We start from the raw sequence: 22,337 nt of genomic DNA on the forward strand, positions 1-22,337 counted from the left end.
CTGCTCCGAGCTCCTGGCCTCTCGTTCTGAGCTGTGTCCTCTCCCCGGTGCTGGGAGCTGTGGAGGCACATGTTACACAGCAAACATTTCAGAATGGAGGGAGGAGGAGAAGGGTGGGTAGGCACATGGGTAAAGCAGTCAGATGAGATATTTTTGAACCCTCTGCAGTGCACCCAGATTTCAGTTGGGTGTCAGGTGAACGCTGAAGAGCTGCTGCCTAGTCCCTGCTGTCCAGGAGATTTTCTGGAAGAAAAGCCAGAGGGAGCTGTAGGTTGCGATCTTCTGCAGGGCAGCCACCGTGTCTGCATTTAGGGAAGGTCACTTTGCAGCTGGTGGATGGTCTGAACCCACTGTCCTTAGTAGAGATTACAGCGCACAGACGTCCTGAGCAGTGCTTTGAGGTGAACTCATAACCCTGAAGCTTTTTGCATTTTGCCTTCCAGTTCTGGCCGGGAATGATACAAACAGGACAGCCTGGATCCTCACAAGAGTAAGTTTGAGGAGGGGCCAGCAATGGCAACTAGGGGCTGGTCACAGCCCACCCCGGGTAGAGGTTTCCTGGCACCAGACTGCCTGCAGGCTTGGAGGAGAAGCTGAGATCGCCGAAGTCATCCCCTATTGTTATCTACTGAGGCCAATAGCAGGAAAGAGACTGCTCAGATCCGGGAGACGTGTAAACACCTCACTCCCACCTTAAGTATTAGTGGTCGTGCAGCTGGCAACAGGAGGAGGGGCTCCATCCCTTCATGGCTTTGGGGGGCAGAGCCTGGGGTCATCCTGAAAGTGCTTGCTTGAGAGAGGGCAGTGGAGGTGATCCTATAGCCCATTTTATTCCGGCTTTCCCTGTAGTGGGGGCAGCTGATAGAAAGTCCTAACTGATGCTTTGAGGGCGAGGGAAGCAAGCTCAGTATGCTGGAAGATAAGGGCAGTCTAGGGATAAAAGCAGAAAGGAACTCCTGCCCATGTATTCTCTAGAGCTATTTGGCCCAGAGAAGGAGAGCCTGAAACGTCCCAATCCTTGCCTGGAGATGGTGACCACTGACCTCGGTCTCTGCAGGGATCAGAGGAGAGGTTCCGAGGTAGATATCACAGCATGTGCAAGGCAGGCTGACATCTGTCCAGCTCGTCCCCCGGAACTGGCATGAGGCTTGGTGGTTTGGTCCCCAGCAGCCTGCTGGCCCGTCTCAAATGGACAGCATACCTGGGTCTCTGTCTTGGCAGAGGTTTGCCTGGGCTGTGCTACCACCTGCAGACAGGGAACCTTACGGTGGCGAGGCCCCCAGGTGGGTCCCTAGCCCCTGGGAGGCCAAGGCCAGGCCTGGGAAGTAGCCGCTGCTGCAGTCGTGGTTTCTGACTCTCCTCCGTCCTCTGTCTCCAGCGTCAAGCCCTTTGTGCAACAGGCCTACCCTATCCAGCCAGCGGTCACAGCTCCCATTCCAGGTGAGTCTCTGCGGGACCCTCTTGCTTTGTTCCACAGCTGCACACCCTCCCTCACTTGCAGAGCCATGGACGCCCCCTCCTTGCCGGCACCCTCCTTAAGGCAGGGTTAGCCCGGAGCTCAGGAGGGTCAGGGGGGTGTCCCCTCCCAGGTCCTGATTCGCCTCGGTCATCTCTAGAGAGCTCTTCTCATGGGCTTTTAAAGAAACAGGAAGGCTGATCACTTTCACTCAGGACCCTGGGTCATCCTTGGAAGGGGAAGTTGCTGTGTTTCCTCCCTCATCATAAACAGGCCATGTCGGGCAGTCCCAGTCTTGAGGGCAGATAGGGTTTTACTCACCCTTTCTCAGAGAAGTGCGTTTCAATTCCGAGCACGCTTTTTTAAAGGAGCGCTTACACGGAAACCCAGCCAGAAACCGGGGACCCAGCCGGCCTGCCTGCCTCCCGCCACACGCAGGCGCAGAGGCTCAGTGGGACTCTCTCCGTTAGAGACTCCCCAGGCTGCCGTGCATTTGCTCGTCACCCTCTGCTCCAGCACCATGGAGCATTCCAAGAGAGTACTCCACAGTGCTGGTGACTGCAGTCTTAGGGAAGGAGGTGGTTGAGCATAGGAGGTCTTTGTTGCCTGTCTTTCCTGTCTCACAGGAGATCTTTGCCAGCACCTGCTTCCACTCTTCGTCACTCTTGTCGTGGTCCCCAGCAAGGCCCCTTCGCCCAGGATTAGGTGTCCTCATGCCACAGCCCTTAACCTGAGCTGGCGCCGGCCTTAGAAAGAGCCGCCACGTGCATTGCGCTTCTCCGGCTGGCCCTGCCTCTGGGCTCCTCCACCAGAACCCACCACTGCCTGGCTCAGCTCCCCCCTGACTCTGGTGGACGGGCCTGTTGGCCTTTCCTCCTGGTAGGGCCCTGCCCCGGGGTTGGCCTGAGGCCCGAGGGGAGGTGAGCGGCCAGGTTGAAGGTGACGATCGATCGGTATTTCAGGGTTTGAGCCTGCGTCAGCCCCAGCTCCCTCGGTCCCGGCCTGGCAGGGCCGCTCCATTGGCACAACCAAACTCCGCCTGGTGGAGTTCTCAGCTTTCCTCGAACAGCAGCGAGACCCAGACTCGGTGAGTGTGCCCAGAGAGGTGTGTCCTGAACCCAGGGTTTGCCCCTCTTTCCCTGCCCTCAGGCCTGACAGGTAACCTGTGTGAAGCAGACCTGGTGGAGGATAGCGGAACAGCCCTTCAATTAAGAGAAAAGGTATTTCTGTTGACAAAATACGTGGAACTTTAGAGCTAAATGGTTATGGATGCTGTGGACTGCGAACTCCAAGGATTGCTGGAGCTGTAGCGAAGGACCTCAACAGGCTCTTGCACGTGGTAAAATGTAACATGTTTTGAGCCCTGCCCTGTGGCTGGTGCTTTGTGCAAAGCTTATAGATAGGATCACATTTTACCCTCACAAAACCCCATAAGGGTAGGTGCTCTGTGGTACATGAGAAAACAGAGAGGTTAAATCATTTCCCTATAGCCACAGAGTTACGGATTAGAGATTCAAACTCATGTCTTGGGCTTCTCTGGTGGCGCAGTGGTTGAGAGTCCGCCTGCCGATGCAGGGGACACAGGTTCGTGCCGCGGTCCGGGAAGATCCCACGTGCCGCGGAGCGGCTGGGCCCGTGAGCCATGGCCGCTGAGCCTGCGCGTCCGGAGCCTGTGCTCCGCAATGGGAGAGGCCACAACAGTGAGAGGCCCGTGTACCGAAAAACAAAAACAAACAAACTCATGTCTTTAAAACTCAAGCCTAAACATTTAGCCATTTTTCTATACTTCTTTTCAAAGCTGTGTCTTCTCAAGATAGCAAGTCACTACCTTCTGAAGGAGAAGTAACAGAGTAGTACTTAAGTAATTTGAAGTAGAATGTGATGCATTATAATTCCATAAATACCAAGAACATTGGCATCTGGACTCTATTTGTTGCTTTTCTTCCTTCCCATTTCCCCGCCCATCTAGTGCCCGTCATCCCCCTGTTTCTCAGCCAGGCCCACCATTTCCCCTGCATATGTGAGTCTCCCTTCTTTCCCACCCGACAAGCCTGAGACCCTTTCTTCCCTCCCACTCCTTGGCTGTGATTATGAGCATTGCATCTGTGTGTGGGTGAGCCCAAGTCAAAAACTAAAGAAATCATGAGTTTGTCTTTGGGAGCTTTACCAACTCCTTTCCATAATTTGTACCTCACCCCACCCTGCTGATCTTGGGGGCTACCAAAAGCACACAGGTGCCACGCTTTCTGGGTATTTGCCGCTTGCTGTCATTCTGTTACCAGGAAAAATCATCATGAATGAGTTCACCGTCTGTTGTAAGTAACTTGGATACAGACATCTGGAGGTGACCTCTCCTGGGAGTATTTGTACTTTGGCTCGCTGGAAAGCCTCTTATGGTAGGATGGGGGAGACCCCACAGGTAGAGGGGTTTCCGCCAGCCGTCATCAGAGTGGAGACTCGGGAACCCACGTGTGGCCCCCTGACATTTCTGTCTATGAATTATGAATGCTGGGAGCTGGTGGAAAAATAGAGCCTGCTCCAAAATTAGGAAAAAATGAAGAAGGAGTTGTAGAGTAGGTCATTGGGCCCATCGAGGCAGGTCAAGGAAAATGAGATTATTGAGAACAGGGAAGAGAAGGCCACCTGGATCCTTTTCTCTAGTGTCTGAGTGGCTTTACAAGAAGGGTGATGGTGAGAGCTTAAATCCCTCTCTGCGGGAGCATTGAAATAAACAACCAAAAAGATTACCTTCCTTTTCTTCCTCTTCTGTCTGAGAAGTGTAGATGGTTCTTTGGCTGAAGACTGGGCTTTTGGCCCAGATTGTGCTTCTGCTTTCTGTAACTTGTGTTTGTATGACACCTCATTGCTCGCAGAGTACATTGTCATTGGTTATTTCATTTTGTCCTCAACGTGCTGGTGAACTGCATTCTTTTTTTCCCCATTGTACAGATGAAGAAACTGAGGCCCAGGCACATTAAATGACTTAGGATATTTAGCCAATAAGCAGGAGGACCAGGAGTTCAGATCTTCCATTTCCGTGTACTCTCTTCACTACTGTGAACCATCACCAATTGTGAAGGTCTCTTGGATTGTGTTTTCAGTCTGTGTATCTCCTGTATCAGCAAATCTCTCTCTGACCATTTTTTTAAGGAATAGAACTCCAAGACATTGGGAAGCAGAAGTCCCAAGATGTTAGTTGTTATCCTTGTTACAAGACTCAATATAATGTTTTATCACCAAAAAACGAAACAATTTTTTTTTTTTTTTAATTTAAAAAGCCTATGGCAGCCCCCTCATATTGTAACTGTCCTCCTCAGTTATGGACCTGTTAGGGCCCAGGATGACCAGTTCCTCTTTTTCCTGTTGTTGGTGTTAATTGGGCTTCACACTGTGAATCACTGGCAGATTCATTCAGTCCATTCTGTAAACATTTATGAGCACTTGCTTGTTCAGGGCGCTGTAGCGAGGAGGGGCCGGCCCAGTGCTGCACAGCCAGCCACTGGCTCTGCCCTGGGCGGGGGTGGGGGGTGGGGGTGACGTCTAGTTGGGGAGGCACACGAGGCGATAGTCACACATGAGGCCACTGCAAAGTGTGGTGACCGCTGGGGAGGGAGAACACTGGACGCTGTGAATGAGGGACAGGGAACCGGGCAGGCTTCGTCAAGGAAGCAGCCCTCCTGCCAAGAGGTAGAGCATCGATATGGGCAGGGACGAGTAAGGGAGAAGAGCACTCGAGGGGCGATGACTCTGTTGTAGATAAAGCAGGAGGTGAAAGCTGGTGACTAGCTTAGAAAGGCAGGGCCCACCAAGTCCTTGGAATAGAGTCCAGAGATACTTGTTTCATGCATGTTCAGGATTACACTTAAGACTCTGAACGGTTCGCAGTTGGCAAGGCAGAAATTGAGACACAGATGTAGAGAACAAACGTGTGGACACCAAGGGGGGAAAGTGGCAGAGGGGGGTGGGTGGGATGAATTGGGAGATTTTGATTGACATATATACACTAATATGTATAAGATGGATAACTAATAAGAACCTGCTGTATAAAAAAATAAATAAAATTTTAAAAAATCTGAATGGTTCAACTAGATTTGACCTTTCACTGATGAATGAACAGGTTTGCCTCTTTAGCTTAGATAGACTCTAACACGTGACTTTAATGGTGACAGATGTGGTAAACTAGAGAGTGAATTTCCAGTGTAGGAGGGACTTAAGGGAGACCACCCTGAACCCAGGACCAGGCAAACTAGATTCTCCTCTTGGCTTTGTTGCTCCCCGAGTGTGCCTTATTTCCTCTTGGGCGACAATACAGGCAGAAAAGGGTTCAGACCTGCCCACAGCCATTGACTAACGATCTCTCCAAGCCTCTTCTATAGAAAGAAATAGAATTACCTACCTCATAGGGCTGTGATAGGGATGAAAAAGAATCACACTGCACCAAGCTCATTATTTGCTTGGTTTTTGCCAGCACTACCCATAGACCCAGGATTCCAGTGAACCCAAGCCATTGCAAAGACGTAGGGGGAAATGTGTGTACATGTCTGTATGTAGACAAAGATTTGCAGAATCCCAAGTTGAATTTGTTTAGGACCTTTAATTATTTGTCACTTTGTTGGCTTCCTTATCAAATTAACATGCTTAATGTTTGATGTTAAATTTTAAGGGTAGTATATCCAAATTTGTTTAAATGTACCAGGTGAGTTTCTTTTCGATGGCTTTAAATTTTCTTATAGCTGGAAGTCTGAGAGCCAAAGAAACCATTCACATGCTACATGTTTTTTCAGTGTGACCTTGGACCTCAAGGGCCTTTACATGTTCATTGTAACAGCACCTTATGTTTGCAAAATGAAGCACATATTACATAATTGGAGAGGCTGGTGCTTGAGACTTGCCAGAATGCTTGTTTTAAGTAATCTTGTGAATTCTCCCCCATTTCAGTTAGTCAGCCACCTCTTTTAGTCCCAGCTATGCTGGAAATTCACTCTTCGGTTTACCACGTGTCACCTGCTACCACTAAAGATTCTTCACAATTCTGCCACCCCTACCAGCAGTAGTACTGGTGATAGCCAGCACTGTCTTACCCAGCCCTATGACATAGCCTGCCCAGTATTAGGCAGCCAGCTGACATTGGAAATGGGATTCAGATCCAGGTCTGTCGATTCCATATCCTGAGACCTGTAACCAAAGGTTCTCGGGTCCATTTGTATCTGATGTGTGTACCTGTAGCCAGCCATAATCTACAAGGAGCTAAGGGAAAACTAATCTGGGGGATGAACGCCCCCTGCTGGCTCTGCATCATGTGTAAACCAGACATTTCCCGGAGTCGGTGGTTGTTTATATTGGTGGAGAACCAGCAAGTCAGTCCCTCTGTTACCTTTGGCTCCACTAGAAGCTAAGAGAAAAACAGCAGAGGGTGAAGAAAGGAAGATCTAAAAAACAAAGACTATTTTAGAAGTGGTTAGTAATGCTTGAAAGTACACTTTCTACACGATTTCAGTGTTGCGTATCAAAGGGTGTTAAGTGCAAGATCCTCCACCCAGGGTGGGCTTTTTAAAAGGGCCTCGCCTGTAATCAGGGCCCAGTTCCTGGAGACCTGAAGCAGCTGCTCCTTTAGAGAAATGAAAACCCGGCCTTGATGAGCTGTAAGCTGAATCCCGTGTGTGCACGCAGAGTGGTTTTCCTGGTAAAGCCTAACGGGATCCCTCTACCTGCTCCCTGGTGCAGGGCAGGTTCCTCCAGCCGCCCCGAAGCTCAGCCACACCTTCCCAGGCAGAGGTTGTGGATTTAATGCCTACCGTGATCTGGATTCCAGAGCAAGCAGGGCTGCGAGCAGGAAGAGAGTGTGTGAGTTCGGTTAGGTAGGAGTTACACGGCCAGAGAAAGGCAAGCTTTGGGATGGAGAGGGCGGGACAGGAGATTATTCTCTTGAGATTTTGAAGGAGCAGTATCTTGGGGAAGAAGAAGTTCCATGATGTGCAGGAGCACACCTGACCAGGGAGACACCTCTGCTAGTTGCAGCCATCACGATAACCTCCAGCATTGGCTGAGCTGTGTCCCAAGCCCTGCGTGCCAAGCATTTGACACAGGCACTGTTCTTACGTCCCGTCTCTCAGTAATGGAACGGAGGCTCAGGAGCATTAAGGTACATTATCAAGTTCCACTGCCAGGAAATGGCTGTGCCGTGGTTTGTCTCCCCTTTGTATATTCACCATGTCACTGTACTTTTGAAGAAATTAAAAAATCACTCAGATGCAAAAACGGCTGCCCTTCAAGGTCTGAGCTCCCCAGGCACAGCCTGGATGTAGCAGGCCCTTCACACGGGGGCAGCCAGTGAAGGAAGGTGATCGGGACATTTGGAGAAAGAAAAGTAAGGACCCTTGATTTGGGCTCCACAGGAGGAGAGAATTTCCGAATGATACCCAGGCTTGGACGATGGCAGTTCCTCAACCAGAAGGTGAGGAGTTTTGCTGCCTGGAGTGACCTGGCCCCTTATCTTTATTTCTAAGTGGCTGGAACAGCCTAAAAACATGGGACTTCCTCATTGCGGGGAGTGAGTCAGCGGTCTTCACAGCCTGAGGGAACCTGAGTTCTTCCCTCTGGGGGGAGTCTTGTCCCTCAAGTTTTGCAAATATATTCTGCAGACAGCCTGATTCTTTTCCATACAGGCAGTTGGTTAAATGTGGACCCCAAGGATGATTTCATGGTTGTATGTAGCTTCTTTCAAAGGCCTAAATTCACAGATCAACTGAAATTCCTTTGTCAGATCTCACAGATCCCGACTTTGGTTTGGAAAATGTGACGAGTGCAACTCTGAGGAAATAAAACATTGAGGAGGGCCGTGGCAGAAAGAAGAGTCAGTTGTTTTGTATGGGAATTCAGTTGGAGAAGTAAGATCAGAAGCAAGGTTTAGATTCCAGATTGCCAGGAGGATCCTCGCCTATATCCTGGACAGAGTGGAAGAGGGCAAGTTCTCTCTGAAGAAGCTTCCAAGCCCTGCAGTGCCTGCTAATTAAGGGGGTCGCTACATCTCAGAGCGGGGTTGTGTGTTCATAGGAAACAGCTCTTTGGGGACATTTGGTTTCTGGTCCTTCAGAAAAGAGACTCTTTCTCTCCCCCAGTTCATGGCTTGTGTGTGGCTCTCATTAATAGTGAACCTGCATCCTAGCATCTGTGTAGCTCCCTAAGGCTCACACAGAACTGTCATGTTTCCTGTTTTGTTTGACCTCACACTGACCCGTGAGATGAGCAGGCCAGGTGACATCTCTGTTCAGATAAGAACACCACAGCCCAGAAAGTTTAAGCAACTTGGCTCAGGCCACACAACTCAGAAACAGCAGGGCCTGGATTCTAACCCATGGGTTCTTAATGTACGCATCACATATTTGAATAAATGGTCAGAAAGCACATTTGGCCTCCCAGGTCCTCAGGAGGTCTGATGGTTGGCTGTGCTCAATGTTCATGCTTCTGCCTGCTTTTTCTCTTACGTGTTACCACGTGTGGTCTTCCAGTAGGACGTGGGACATGGAGTGTTCTCCAGTGCTGGAGGTGACAGGTCGCTGTGACAGCCTTTCCCACCCTGTCCTGCACGACTGCCAAGCTGTGCTGTCAGCTCATCCATGCCAACTGCACCCTCTCGTAGCAGCAGTGGGTGGTTTACTCTCCATGTCTGAGCTTCTCTGGACGCTCACCCTCTTTATTCATGACCATTTGGGGATGAGGCAATTGAAAGCATCTGGAAATCTGGGTTTTATAGACATTTCACAGAGGCCCAGCCAGACTCCATCTGCTTTCCTTAGCAGGTCAGCCACCGCCTGCCTTCCTGGTCGCTGTCCCTGTACTCAGCCAGTGGGCCTTAACAGCTGCACTTGTGTGGGGAAGACACACTTCTTTTTAAGAAAACAGCAGCCGCTCCATGGAGGTGGTGGTGGAAGTGGGAGGTGGGGTGAGGGGCTGCATCCTGGTGTGAGATCCAGGAGGAAGGACCGATTCATTCCTTGTTTCTTGTGTTCAGTGATGTTTCTTTCTGGGAAGAGCACAGGGAGGGGAGGAAGCAGCACCGGGGTGGCCAAGTAGCCAGAACAGGGCTGGTGCCTCTGGACCAGCTAGCTGAGGAGAGAGCCTGCTGGAGCGTGAGCCCAGGCAAGCTCCTCTCCCCAGGGACTGAAGACGCAGGCCACTTTCCGTGGCTTGGTCCTGCATCCACTCCCTGTCCCTGTAGGGCGCTGGGGGTGTCTGAGCAGACTGTCCAGGCAGGAAAATAACAGGAAGCAAATGTAGGTGATTTGTCCTTGTTCTGTTTCAACTTGTACATTAGCATCCCTTGACATGAGTTATTTGTCTTGGTTTCTTTGAATTCCTAAGTGGATTATAATTTTTCTCCCGGTATTATTTGACAGCAGTCATTTTTCAAGGTTTTACTGCGTTCTTCAAATACTTGGAATATTTGGAATAAGTTTAGGGAAAGACCGCCATCTTCAGGTCAGACAGTGTAGTGCAGCGTTGGGGTATGTCCAAGGGAGCCTCTCAGATGCCAAGGGCCAGCAGATTCTTAGGGCTTTCCCTTTCCTTTTGCATAAAAAGTGAACTGCCTCATCAGAGGGCTCTGGACTAGAACGTATTAGCAGTCCTTTCAAAAAAGAGAAAAGAAAATTAACCCCCAGTGGCCACTTTGGGAGTTGCTTGTTCTGGTTTATCTCATCTGCAGTAATGGGCAACCGCCCAGGCTGCCCTAGCCCCACTTGCGAGGACAGACTTTGCATTCTTCACGGACACGCCTTGGGGGTAGTTCAGGGGCCGGATTCCTCAAGGCCTCGCGTACACGTCACCCCTACCTTAGCTGCCCTACAGTACAGTACATAATGGCAGTGTCGGGACAGTAGAAATCACCAATGTGTCTGAAACTTTCCTCTCAATATCTGCTTTAAATTTTTAGTATTTCCATTTCGTTGCTGTCAGAGGAACAGCCATAATTTCAAGTAATCTCACCCGAAGTACAGAAACATCGTGATTATTGGGGAAAATAATAATAGCAATGATAATAATAACAAATTACGTGCTTGGTACAGCATTGTGGATTCTCCTTTAAGCATCGTGACGCTCCTTCGAGGTAGGTACTGTTATTATCCCTGCATTACCGATGTGGAGAGGGCTGAAAGCGCCCCTCCCAGACGACTCAGCTAGGAAGCGGCGCCGGCGCCAGGACTCAGACCCAGACCCTGTCTGACTCCCGAGTCTGGTGCTCAGCCCTCCTCCCCTGCAGCCTCTCTAAGCAGCAGAGAGAGAGGGAGAGCCAGAGACCAGGAAGGAAAGCGACCTCGCAGAACAGCTTTGGAGGAGGGGGAAAGTCCTTTGTTAATCCCCCAGGGTAGCTAAATTACCCTTCACAAGTCACTTTGGGGAGATTTTAGGATTACATTTACCTTTATCACTGTTTACAACTGCTGTGAAGAATAATTGGAGAGGTTCTAGCAATAAAAAGAGAAAATGAGCATTTCGCCAAGCCAGAATAGAAATCTGTGTATTACGATTGTGTCAGGGGCTGCTGAGCCGCGGGACGTCTCAATCCAGGTAGGACTGTGCCGGTGCAACATCAGTCTTTCTGGTGAACCCTGCAGGCAGACAGGGTCCAAGCTCCTGCTCAGTCATCCTGAGTACTTGAGCCTAGGAAGGCTCTATGATCTGACCAAGCTCCTCTCAGGTCCAGGGAACTTGCGGCCAACTGGAATGAACATCCTGAAGCACGACCCTTTGTGTTTTTGTTTCCCTTTATAGTTCTTTCCTCACAAAACTCCATGATGTTTCAAGATAGTTTTGGATTGGCTGTTTATTTAATTTAATAAAGTAATAGGTGTGCTTCGTGTATAAGCCAGATCACACCCCATGCATGGCCTATAAGGCAGAGCAGCCATCGCCTGCCCCCTTGCCCTGTCTCCCACCCCCCAGTCCTGCTCCTTAGGAACAGCTGCTGCCGCCTTTTATTCCTTGCTTTGTATAGTATCTCCGTATTTCTAAACAACATGCTTCTACTCTGTATCTCAGTCCATCGATCTGCAGACATTATCTCTTGACTTCTTCCTGTGGAAGACCAGGACTTAGCTCTCTGAACTTAGCACATCCTTACCCCCCCCCCCATATGGTTACATCACAATTTTTGGTTTAATTAACACTCAGTGTTTATATTACAAACCTTTGCAAATTTTGTACACAGCATGGTTAACGTATAATGGGTTAGAACCATTTTCTTGATTGTAAAACTTGTTTTTTCTAAGGTTTGTCACTGCCTTTTTATTCCGTTTTTATATACCTACACAAATTCATCCTCCGCATTTCTAACAGAATTCTCAAGCTCTTCTCCAGACGATCAGCTAAGTCAGGGAATCTCTCTAGTCCCTTTAGGAGCCCTCCAGCTTCTCATCCCCTCTGGACTGGCTGCTGTCCAGGTCAGCAGCCCAGCTGTGGGCCAGTGTGTTCCTTTCACCTCTCTTCTGGGTTCCGGCCTCATCTCCCTCTTTTTTTTTTTTTTTTTTTTTTTTTTTTTTTTTTTTTTTTTTTTTTTTTTTTTTTTTTTTTTGGCGGTTCACGGGCCTCTCACTGCTGTGGCCTCTCCCGTTGCGGAGCACAGGCTCCGGACGCACAGGCTCAGTGGCCATGGCTCACGGGCCCAGCCACTCCGTGGCACGTGGGATCTTCCCGGACCGGGGCACGAACCCGTGTCCCCTGCATCGGCAGGTAGATTCTCAACCACTGTGCCACCGGGGAAGCCCATCTCCTGCTTTTTTGATTTACTCCCTCATTTCAAAAGAACATATCCTCCTATTGCTACCTCATAGTTGCAAGGAAGGTCGGTTTTCTGAAACCTGACAAATCTGAGAGTGTGTTCTATTCTCACATGTGATGGCTAACTTGGTTTGCACCTTAGGCTTGTGAAGCTTCATTCACATTTTCAAGATAAATTCCACATATGTTCTCCTTGCTAATGAATCACACTGTATGTTTAGTGCTGGAGAATACTGCTATCCGTATGAACAGAGCAGGTAAATGCTGATTTAAGTCATGGGATGTACAGGGGAGGGGATGTTGACTGTCCTTAATCCCAGTCTTCTCTATGAGAATCTTTGAGAACATGTATTTAATGGGCAGCCGATGGTTCTGACTACAGAGGCAATAAGCTGGCTCCATACATTCACTCTGTAGGTTCTTTGAAGGGAGGGGCTTTGTACTATTAGCTCATGGATTCCCTGTGCCCACCCCAGTGCCTGGTGTATAATGGACCTTAGGTGTGCTGATTTGTTCCATGGAAATCCACAAAAGAAATATGCAGAGTGAGCACCTTTTCTGTTGTTGTCATTGATATGTTGATAATCAGCGTATCTACTGAGTGCCTAGGAGACTTTCTTGTAATTGAACAAGCCAGCGTTAACCTCTCTTTTCGATATCAAGGAAATTTAGGCTTAGGCTTTGGTAGACGTGACACATTGACATTCACCCCATTTCTGCTTGTACATTCCCCACATACTTGGGATTGTTGGTTGTTGTTATTTTTGTTGTTTTTGTAAATATTTGTTTTCTGCCATATAGAATAGAACTGCCCTGTTTTGGTTTTGTGTTTCACCTTTAGTTTTGGGGAAACCACCACTGCTGGAAAGAAAATGGGATTTATTGGGGAAGGAGGAAGGGAAGTGAGGTATCCACCCTAGTCTTCTCTTATAAGGAGATCTGGCAGGATGGGAAGTAGAGCCTCACCAAATAGTTTTTAGGGTTTTAATTTCATTAAAACTTGAACCCAAACATATCAGGTAGACGTCTTCTTTTCAGCCTTCTAGATTTGGGTGCAGAGGGATTCCTCACCTAGCCAGGTTGAATTAAGGAGAGAGGGAGGTCTGTTTGTCCCACTGCTGTGGCCTCCAGGATGCCTTCTTTAGCCCTTTGTATTCTTAGAAACAAAGTCACCTCTTGGCAGGAATAAAGCCACTCAGATGCCAACAGTCAGGGTTTGGTTTCAAGTCACCAGCCTTGGGGAGGCAGCGCCCGATTTCCTTTGGCAAAGACAGCCTGCCCATACTCAGTTCATTTCAGCCACTTGGGCACTAAGGTAACTCCTCAAAATAGAAACCTCTGAAGCCTCTATCTGATGCATCTGTGAATAATTATGTTTGTCCCGAACTCTAATTTCATTTCTCAGAATTTTGAAAACGTTATTTAACTTTTTTCTTTTTTCTCAGATCAGCTTTCAGAAAAAGTAGATCTGAGTTAGAAGGATCTAGGCATTTATATTTTCTTCTGGAGACAGTGTGGTTGATGTTTGCAGCCAATGCATGGGCTGTGGCATTGACAGATCCAAGTTTTATTCTTAACTTCAGGACTGTTCCTGGATGTGTGACCTCAGGCAAATCTGTTCATCTCTGAGCTTCTATTTCCTCATCTGTAAAAATGATTTTAATAAAATCTGCCTACAGTGTCATTGTGAGGCAGTGACCCTGAGGTCATTGTATAGAGGTCACATATATAGAAAGCACATTGTACAGACACTGAATGGACACAGTTCTCTTTCTTTCTGCAGACACAGGTGAGAGGCCCACACCCCGAGCAGCTTGTAATGGGCGGGCTGTAATCAAGGATCTGAACAGCCATGCAGCTTCACAACTTGCTCCCAGCTCTTGGCTTATTTGTGTTTATTTTTCCATTGCTAGGCAGGAGGGATAGCTAAAGTAGGAAAGTTCTTTTGATTCTACCCCAGGATCTAGTTAATCTCACATAATACATTGCAACAACAGTAATCTTAGCAGCTGTGATTTATTGAACACTTCTTGTATGCTAGGCCCTATGCCGAGCACCCTCTGTGCATTATTTCCTTTAATCTTCCAACCTGTTCTGTATGACAGTCATATATCCCCATTGTACATACGAGAAAACCGAGATTTCAGGTTCTTGTCTGGCTCCAGAGTGCTTTGTGCTCAGCACCTTGATTTTCAGCTATACTTTCAGGGTCCCCATTGAAGAACGGTAAATTTTACCCTCCAGTCGTTCACCTTCCTGATCTCTGACGCCTGGAGGTCCAGGCTGTGGTCCCTGAGTTACAACAGTTTTAATTTCACCCCAGCTCGGATTCCCTGGCCCGTGGGAGCTGGCGAGGCAGAAGAGCTGGGAGTGAGGTGTGCTCAGCAGAGAGACTCTGATTCTTTTCACAGGTATACTACCCAAGGCTCTGTTTGTATTCCATTCTTTCCTGTAACTCACTGCCTACGGATGCCACAAGAAGTGACAGAAATGGTGCCTCTCAAAGCCGGGTAGGGCTGGGAGCTTGCTGCAAAGCAAGGTTTGGTTAAGGGTTGGGTGATGGACATGGAGACAGCCAGTTGTCTGGATAATGAAGGAACAACGCCTTTTGCCCTCTGCTCCTGTACTGGTAACTAGAGGTCCAACAGAGGGGCCAGGCATGAGGCATCACCTCTTCATGCACCTCCTCATCTCTGAGGGCCTTGCACTAGTGTTTGTGCTCCCAGCTTCACCTGTGTTGTTTTTTATCCTCCTACCGACTGATGAGACTGGAAGCACCTTGGCAGCAGTGCCTCATACATTTCTGTGGGCTTTGGTTTGCTTATAATTGAAAAGATGATGTGATGACATTTGAGAAAATTTTTAAAAGATCAGAGGTACTTCACCCCTCCCTATAACCTCACTTCCCTAACATGACAATGGCTTCTACTTTATTTTAAAAGTTTTCTTCCAGCACAACATATTCTGTTCCTGCGTGGCTGCATCCAGGTCTCAGGCCATCCAGAAATCCACCAGACAGCTGGAACAGAGGCTGGGTCCATGTCAGAGCTTGACGTTCCTCTTTTTCATTTCACCTGTTGCCTTTTAGGGTTTTGGAAGCCTTGGTAAAGATAGCACTCTGATGTTGAGCAGGAGAGGGGCTTAGCCCTCTCCCAGATGGTGCTGGGCCCTGGCCACACTCCCTGTATGTGGACAGCTGGCACCAGATGGGGTGTTGGGCCTCCTGCCCTTCCACATTGTGGCCAGAGATCCACAGCGTGTGGGTAGCAGGTCATGAGTGTAAACCATCACTTCCTCAGGATATATTTACAGGGTTTTGTGAGCAAACAACTTTGGGAAACTTTGGGCTATAGAAAGTTACACAATGTTTCTCTTCCGCAGTGCTTTTAATGTGTTATATTCAATGAACCTCAAAGGAGAGAGGTTTTATGAGACATAATAGGAGCTAACATTTATTTAGTGTCTACTGTTTGTTGAGTGGAGGAGCTCCAGTAAGCTCTTAGTATGCAGTACATCATTTAAACCCTATAGCACTGGGACTTCCCTGGTGGCGCAGTGGTTAAAAATGTGCCTGCCAGTGCAGGGGACACGGGTTCAATCCCTAGTCTGGGAAGATCCCACATTGCTGCGGAGCAACTACTAAGCCCGTGTGCCACAACTACTGAGCCTGCGTGCCACAACTACTGAGCCTGTGTGCCACAACTACTGAAGCCTGCGCCTAAAGCCTGTGCTCCACAGCAAGAGAAGCCACCGCAGTGAGAAGCCTGTGCACCGCAACGAAGAGGTGGCCCCGCTCGCCGCCAACTAGAGATAGCCCGCGCACAGCAACGCAGACCCAACACGGCCAAAAAAATTGTTTTAATAAAATAAATAAATAAGCAAAAAGATTTAAAAAAACGAAAATAAACCCTATAACGCCCTTGGGAGGTAGGTGCCATCACTGTCCCCGTGTCGGAGGCTGGGGGGACTTACCCAGTGTCATAGCTGATTGGCAGTGGGCACAAAGTTTTGTGCTGAAGCAGGCTGAGCGCAGATTCCATCTCAGCCAGTACACAGTACTGCTGGCGAGCAGCTTGGAGCAGCCTTCTTTTATTTGGGACTCCTCATTCCCTATGGAACTAGTACTTGGAAGGACTCTAGTTGGAGAAATGCCATTGTAAACTTGAAAAGTGAATAGGGACTGGTGGGCGAATACTGACATGGGTTTCTCTTGTGAACCCTGTTGGGTTCTGAGCTCCCTGGGACCCCTGTACCCCGGATGCCTTTGTGTCACATTAGGCTGGTCTTACTGCCTATCCAGCAGGAGAGGCGGGCATGGGGGTGCTGGAGTATAGAGGCCAGTGGTTCTCCAACTTGGCTGCATATTGGAATTCATCAAGGGAGCATTAAACATTACTGATGCCTGGCCTCATTCTCAGAAATGCCAGTTTCGCCTGGGTGGGACCCAGGCATTGGTGATTTTTAAATGCTCCATGGTGATTCTGCTGCATCCTGGGTGAGAACCACTGGTTTGCCACACTCCTTTTTGGTCTGGTTACCATATCTTATACCAAAGCAAGGAGAAGAAAGCATTTCCATTTGTTAAATGACTTGCCAGGGTTTTGATTTGTTTGTTTCTGTTTTTGTGAATGAGTGACTGGACTTTTTTTTACTGGTCCCGTATAGCCCTGCACCATGAATCCTCTCCATGATCTATACCCATGACTCTAACTTTGCACTGACAGTCACATATTGACCAGCCCTTTTGCAAAAGTTTTAGATTGGTTACTAAGGGGACTTGTGAGAAAGACACTCAGCTCTCTTATTCCTGATGGAAGAAGTAGGTGGATACCATTGCTCAGAGCACTGCATTCATGCTGTTGCTAGGGGAGCTGGAGTGACAAGTGTATTCTGGGTGATGGCGTTGGCTGACCACACCCATACTGCTTATTGGACTTACACTGTAAATAATGGGCTCCAAAGGGGGTGTCACTGTCATTTTAAGTTGAGTCAGGTAAAACTGGGTAACGGAATTGTTTCTAGGTTTGGTAGTTGGGTAACTTAAGTTGTTGTTTCCTACTGTGTCTACAAAAAAGACTTTTTTAGGCACTTGGGAAAATATATGCCCTTGTAATAATAGACAATGATTGTTTTAACCCTTAGCTATAATGGCTTTTCTTAATATCTTCATCTTTTCGAAGGCACAGACCCGAGGCTATTCAAGGCGGAATTCCGGGATTTCGAGACTACCACTCTTTATGCAGCTCAAGATGGATGTGTCCCAGGTTGATCAAAGGGTTTGTAATGGGAATGTTTCTGTTGGTTTCTTACAGTACAACAAACACCTCTTCGTGCACATTGGGCATGCCAACCATTCTTACAGTGACCCATTGCTCGAATCAGTGGACATTCGTCAGATTTATGACAAATTTCCTGAAAAGAAAGGTGGCTTAAAGGAACTGTTTGGAAAGGGCCCTCAAAATGCCTTCTTCCTCGTAAAATTCTGGGTGAGTAAGACCTTGCTGTGATTTCAGTGGATTTTGTCTGAATGGTCGCATCCCACACTTGAGGGCAGAGCACTGGCTGTAGATTCCCACTGACTGATCTGCAGGATCGCCAAGGGATCACAGACTCACATCCGTGGGCTGTCCTCATGCTGGCCTGTGGCACATCCATGTGGTGACCCAGGTGGCATTTGCTGTCCCTGCCAAAGAGACACAGGCAGCTGCTTGGGCTTCAGGGCTCTCTCATGCAATGACAAGAAACTTTGCAGATGGCTGGGGTCACAATGGCAGACGTGAGACACTTAGACCCTCTTTCTGTTTGTTCACACACCATTAAGCAAAGCAACCTATAAATTCCACTGGAGCGTAGGACCTGAGGCAAAGGAGGGGCTTGGGTGGAGCTAAAGACACGCTTCAAGGTTTTATAAGTGTCAGAATACACAATGGCTCTGCCCATTACGTGCCTCATTTGTGCCTTAAAACACCAAGGGCACATTCCCCCAGCTGCTGGGGCTTCCTGCTGTCCCCCTGCCTCTGAGGAGAGCTTTGCTGTCCCTTCTCCACTAGTCAGGCCCGGGCCAGGGGACTGCTGTTGGGTCAGGGATGTCACAGCAAGCGTAAGGATAATGTGTGTGTACTGGGGGCCTGAGAACAGAGGACCTGCTGGCACTGAGCGTTTATAACTCCTCAGTCTTGACAAGAATAAAAAGAAAATGGCTCAAATGTTTGCACTTCTTAGCGTGGCATTAAAGGCCCTAAAAGAGCTGGTTCCGGGTGTTGCCCTTGCTGTCTGTCCTACGGCCTGCCTTTGTGTGTGAGTGGGTGGACTTTTTACTTCTCCTCCTTTCCCTCCTTCTTTTGAGGTGGTGGCTTCTTTATTACATAGCACCTTCCTCACTTAAACAAATGGTTGATTTTTCTTTTAGTCCTGTCGTGTTGTGTGGTTACTCAGTTCCCATGCTGTGTCGTAATTATTTGGATGTGTGCCCCACTCCTCTGGACTCGACTGTTTCCAGACACCTTATTCATAATGATGGCTACACTGATTGAATGCCTGCTGTGGGCCGGGAGCTGCGCTCATGCTTTACATGCATTTTATCCAGTCTTCCCAGTGTTACCTGGAATTTGCCTCATATCCAACTAAGAAAACAGAGACCCAGAGATCACATAGTACAGGCTGCTCCAGGGTGGGGACCTGGGGCTTGAAATCCGATCCGTTTGACTAAAGTGCCTTTGCTCTGTTTCCTGGCTGCTTCATGTCCCCTGGACCCCACCCACAGGGTCTGTCAATCGCTCTCCATATCTGCGAAGCTAAGCAAGCGCCTGGCACAAAAAACTCAACAAATGGGGGAAACAAACAGATGAACTAAGGAAAAATTCATACTTTAAATTCCTTGGGAGGAAATTTACATATTAAATTTAATTCGTTTAGGTTTTTTTTAATCCTTGCATGGTAAGTGGGTTTCATTTGTCATGCTTCCATATTGAATTTGGATTGTGGAAGTAGCCTTCTACTTAATTTAATGTTCTTGGGATCAGTAATACACGTGGACACCCTAAAAAGCACTTCCTTCTTCTAAATTAGTGGCTGCCACCTATTGACTTGAATGGTGGTTGGGGGTCAGTTGTTATATGATAACACAGCAGTTTTCAAAGGGTGTTCTACAGACCCCTGGGGGGTTCCTTAGTCTCCTTTCAATGGGCTGACAATGTCAAAACAATTTTCATTATGACACTGAGATATTATTTTCCTTTTGAACTCTGCTGATGTGCTCATTGATGGTTCAAATGTAATAGGGTAAAACTGCTGAAGCCTTGGATCAGTCGGGCTGGGTTGCATGCACAGTTTCTGGGGTTTTTTTTTTATATAAATTTATTTTTTATTTATTTATTTTTGGCCGTGTTGGGTCTTTGTTGCTGCGTTCGGGCTTCTCATTACAGTGGCTTCTCTTGTTGCAGAGCACGGGCTCTAGGCACGCGGGCTTCAGTAGTTGCAGCACACAGGCTCAGTAGTTGTGGCTTGCGGGCTCTAGAGCACAGGCTCAGTAGTTGTGATGCACTGGCTTAGTTGCTCTGCAGCATGTGGGATCTTCCCGGACCAGGGATTGAGCCTGTGTGTCCCCTGCATTGGTAGGCAGATTCTTAACCCCTGCGCCACCAGGGAAGCCCGCACAGTTTAAATTAAAAAAAAAAAAAACCAGTCACACCAAGAATATCCTTTATGAGGTTTATTATATCTTGAACCTACTAGAGTACACACTGAAAATGAATGCAGTGAGCCTGCCTGCTACATCAAGGAAAACAACGGATAATCTTTGTTGCCAAAGATAAGATTTGAGCTTTCAAGTAAAAATAAGAATTTTGGAAAACTTGTATCCACTTTGGTGAACTTGACAGCTTCCCAATACTTAAAAGACTTTTCTGTGGGATCCGCAGTCATATTAACAAATGTGATGTATTTTTTTTTTATTCTGTGCAAGATAAACCAATGGATTTTAAAGTAACAGAGTGTGAAAAGTTCATTGATATGGTTTCAGACTCCACACTATAGCTAACCTTTAAAAACTACAGCTTGTCAAGTTTTGGTGTAGCGTCAAAGAAAAATGGCCACAATTATCTGAAGAACCTATTAAAATATTCTTCCCTTTTCCAGCCACATATTTATGTGAGGCTGGGTTTTCTTCATGTACTTCAACCAAAAGTTGAAGTACAAATCATGACAGATTGAATTTAGAAGCAGGTATGAGAATCTAGGTATTTTTCATGAAGCCACACATTAAGTAGATTTGCAAAATGTAAAACAGTGCTATCCTTCTCACTAATTTTCATTGTTTTTTAAAATATAGGTATGTCTAATTAAAAAAAGATGTATGTTAACATCCAATGAGCTTAATATTATGTTTAAATTAGGTAATATTTAAAATTTTTCTCAGTTTAAATTTCTGACGTGGAAAATACAGACAGCTATAACCTACAGAAACAAAAGCTCTTTGAGGTCCTCAGTAAATCTTAAGAGTGGAAAAGGGGTCCCAAGATCAAAAGTTTGAGAGCCACTATTGTGAAGGATATAAAAAGAGACTGTTCTACCCAAATGAATTAAAATTAATCAGAAATTGTAGGATAAGATAAAAATAAGCCATTTTCAGTGCTTTCAAATTAAACGGTGTTGGTTTTTTTGTTTTCCTTTTTTTTTTTTTGGCTGCGTTGGGTCTTCGTTGTGGCGCATGGGCTCAGTAGTTGCGCCTTGCGGGCTTAGTTGCCCTGCGGCATGTGGGATCTTAGTTCCCCGACCGGGGATCGAACCTGTGTCCCCTGCATTGGAAGGTGGATTCTTAACCACTGGACCACCAGGGAAGTCCTCCATATAGTATTGGATTTTAATGATAATAAGATTTCTTATAGTCAGCATATTGTTTGACTATAAAGTGGAATGCAAAGTATTAGAAAGTTGTTTTTGCTTCCAAAATTTTCCATTTTACACAGGGGGTGATTTTAATAAATGCTTTCAGTGATGGGACCCTTCAGTCATGAATCCCCAAATAATGAAGTCTAGATTTGCAGATGTTTAGAGTGTGGTGGCTAGTATGAGATTTGTGAATGTAGAAGCAATTACTCTGAGATTAGGTATTAGTTTATTAAATTAAGATTTGCAGAATTAAAATTGAGCTCTTCTATGAATATGATGGAAGACATCACTCCTTCAGTATAATTGTTAGCAGTACTTAACCTTTATGAAGAAATTCAGTCCTGACTATGTTAGAATAAATGAGGAAAGGCAGTTTGAATTAGGTTTACAATTTGCTGCAACTTGAAATCTCATTGCCGTCCTCTAATGACTGAGAAAGCATGAATTACACTTAGACTCTATCCTTGAATGTCAGTGGGTGTTTTCTTAAGTAGGCTTAATCTTCCTTTTGAAATTTCTTTCCTATTAGCAATTGGCTTCACAGATTTTCATTTTTGTGTGAATTCAGTGCATTTCAACAGAGGTCCTATCCTCACATCTCCTTTCTTCTCCTCCCTTTCTCCTCTTTCTCAAAGTGCCTGCAGTCTCCAGGTTGTCACCATCAGGCTGACTCTTAGTTTGTTCATAATGTTTGCTCCATGTCCATTCTGGGCTCATTCAGGCTAGATCACCTTAGGAGTTTGCTGTGGGAGAAATACTGAGTCCACCTGAGGTACCCGCACTTAGGCCCAAGCTGTGACCCCAGCTCTTTGCCAGGGGACACTGAGGTAAATGGGATGGCAGTGAGTCATGTAGTGGTCACTCCACTGGCTTCAGGGTGGAAGACTCTGACTGGCCCCCCAGGACTCAGGCCCCAAAACACAAGTGAATGGCAGAGCCACAGATGCCATTGTTGTGGGTGCCCCTCCACCCTGTGAGCCTTAATGGTATGGGACACCCAAGGGCCTCTGTGAATGGCTGTGCATCTGGGGAGACCTTTCTTTTTTTCCTTAAGAAACTTATTGAGGTATCATTTACATACCATAAAATTTTACTCATTTTCTGTGTACAAGTCAATGATATTTAGAAAAATTTGCAGAGTTTTGTGGTCGTCACCACTCTTACATTTTAGAATATTTTTATCATTTCAAAAAGATGCCCAGGGCTTCCCTGGTGG

At 47.2% G+C, this 22,337-nt stretch overlaps 1 protein-coding gene across 11 annotated transcripts in view; it reads left to right on the top strand.

The window, feature by feature from the left end:
• Positions 1-22,337, top strand: part of TEAD1 (TEA domain transcription factor 1) — a 264,526-nt gene that overhangs the window by 206,960 nt on the left and 35,229 nt on the right. For all 11 annotated transcript variants that reach the window (XM_032639100.1, XM_032639095.1, XM_032639099.1 and 8 more), the window contains 4 exons: positions 444-490; positions 1,379-1,440; positions 2,419-2,543; positions 17,545-17,718. In XM_032639100.1, the coding sequence (XP_032494991.1) occupies positions 444-490; positions 1,379-1,440; positions 2,419-2,543; positions 17,545-17,718 (408 nt within the window). The remainder of the gene's footprint in view (positions 1-443; positions 491-1,378; positions 1,441-2,418; positions 2,544-17,544; positions 17,719-22,337) is intronic.

Source organism: Phocoena sinus, chromosome 8 (assembly GCF_008692025.1).
Source record: "Phocoena sinus isolate mPhoSin1 chromosome 8, mPhoSin1.pri, whole genome shotgun sequence".
Lineage (NCBI taxonomy): Eukaryota > Metazoa > Chordata > Mammalia > Artiodactyla > Phocoenidae > Phocoena > Phocoena sinus.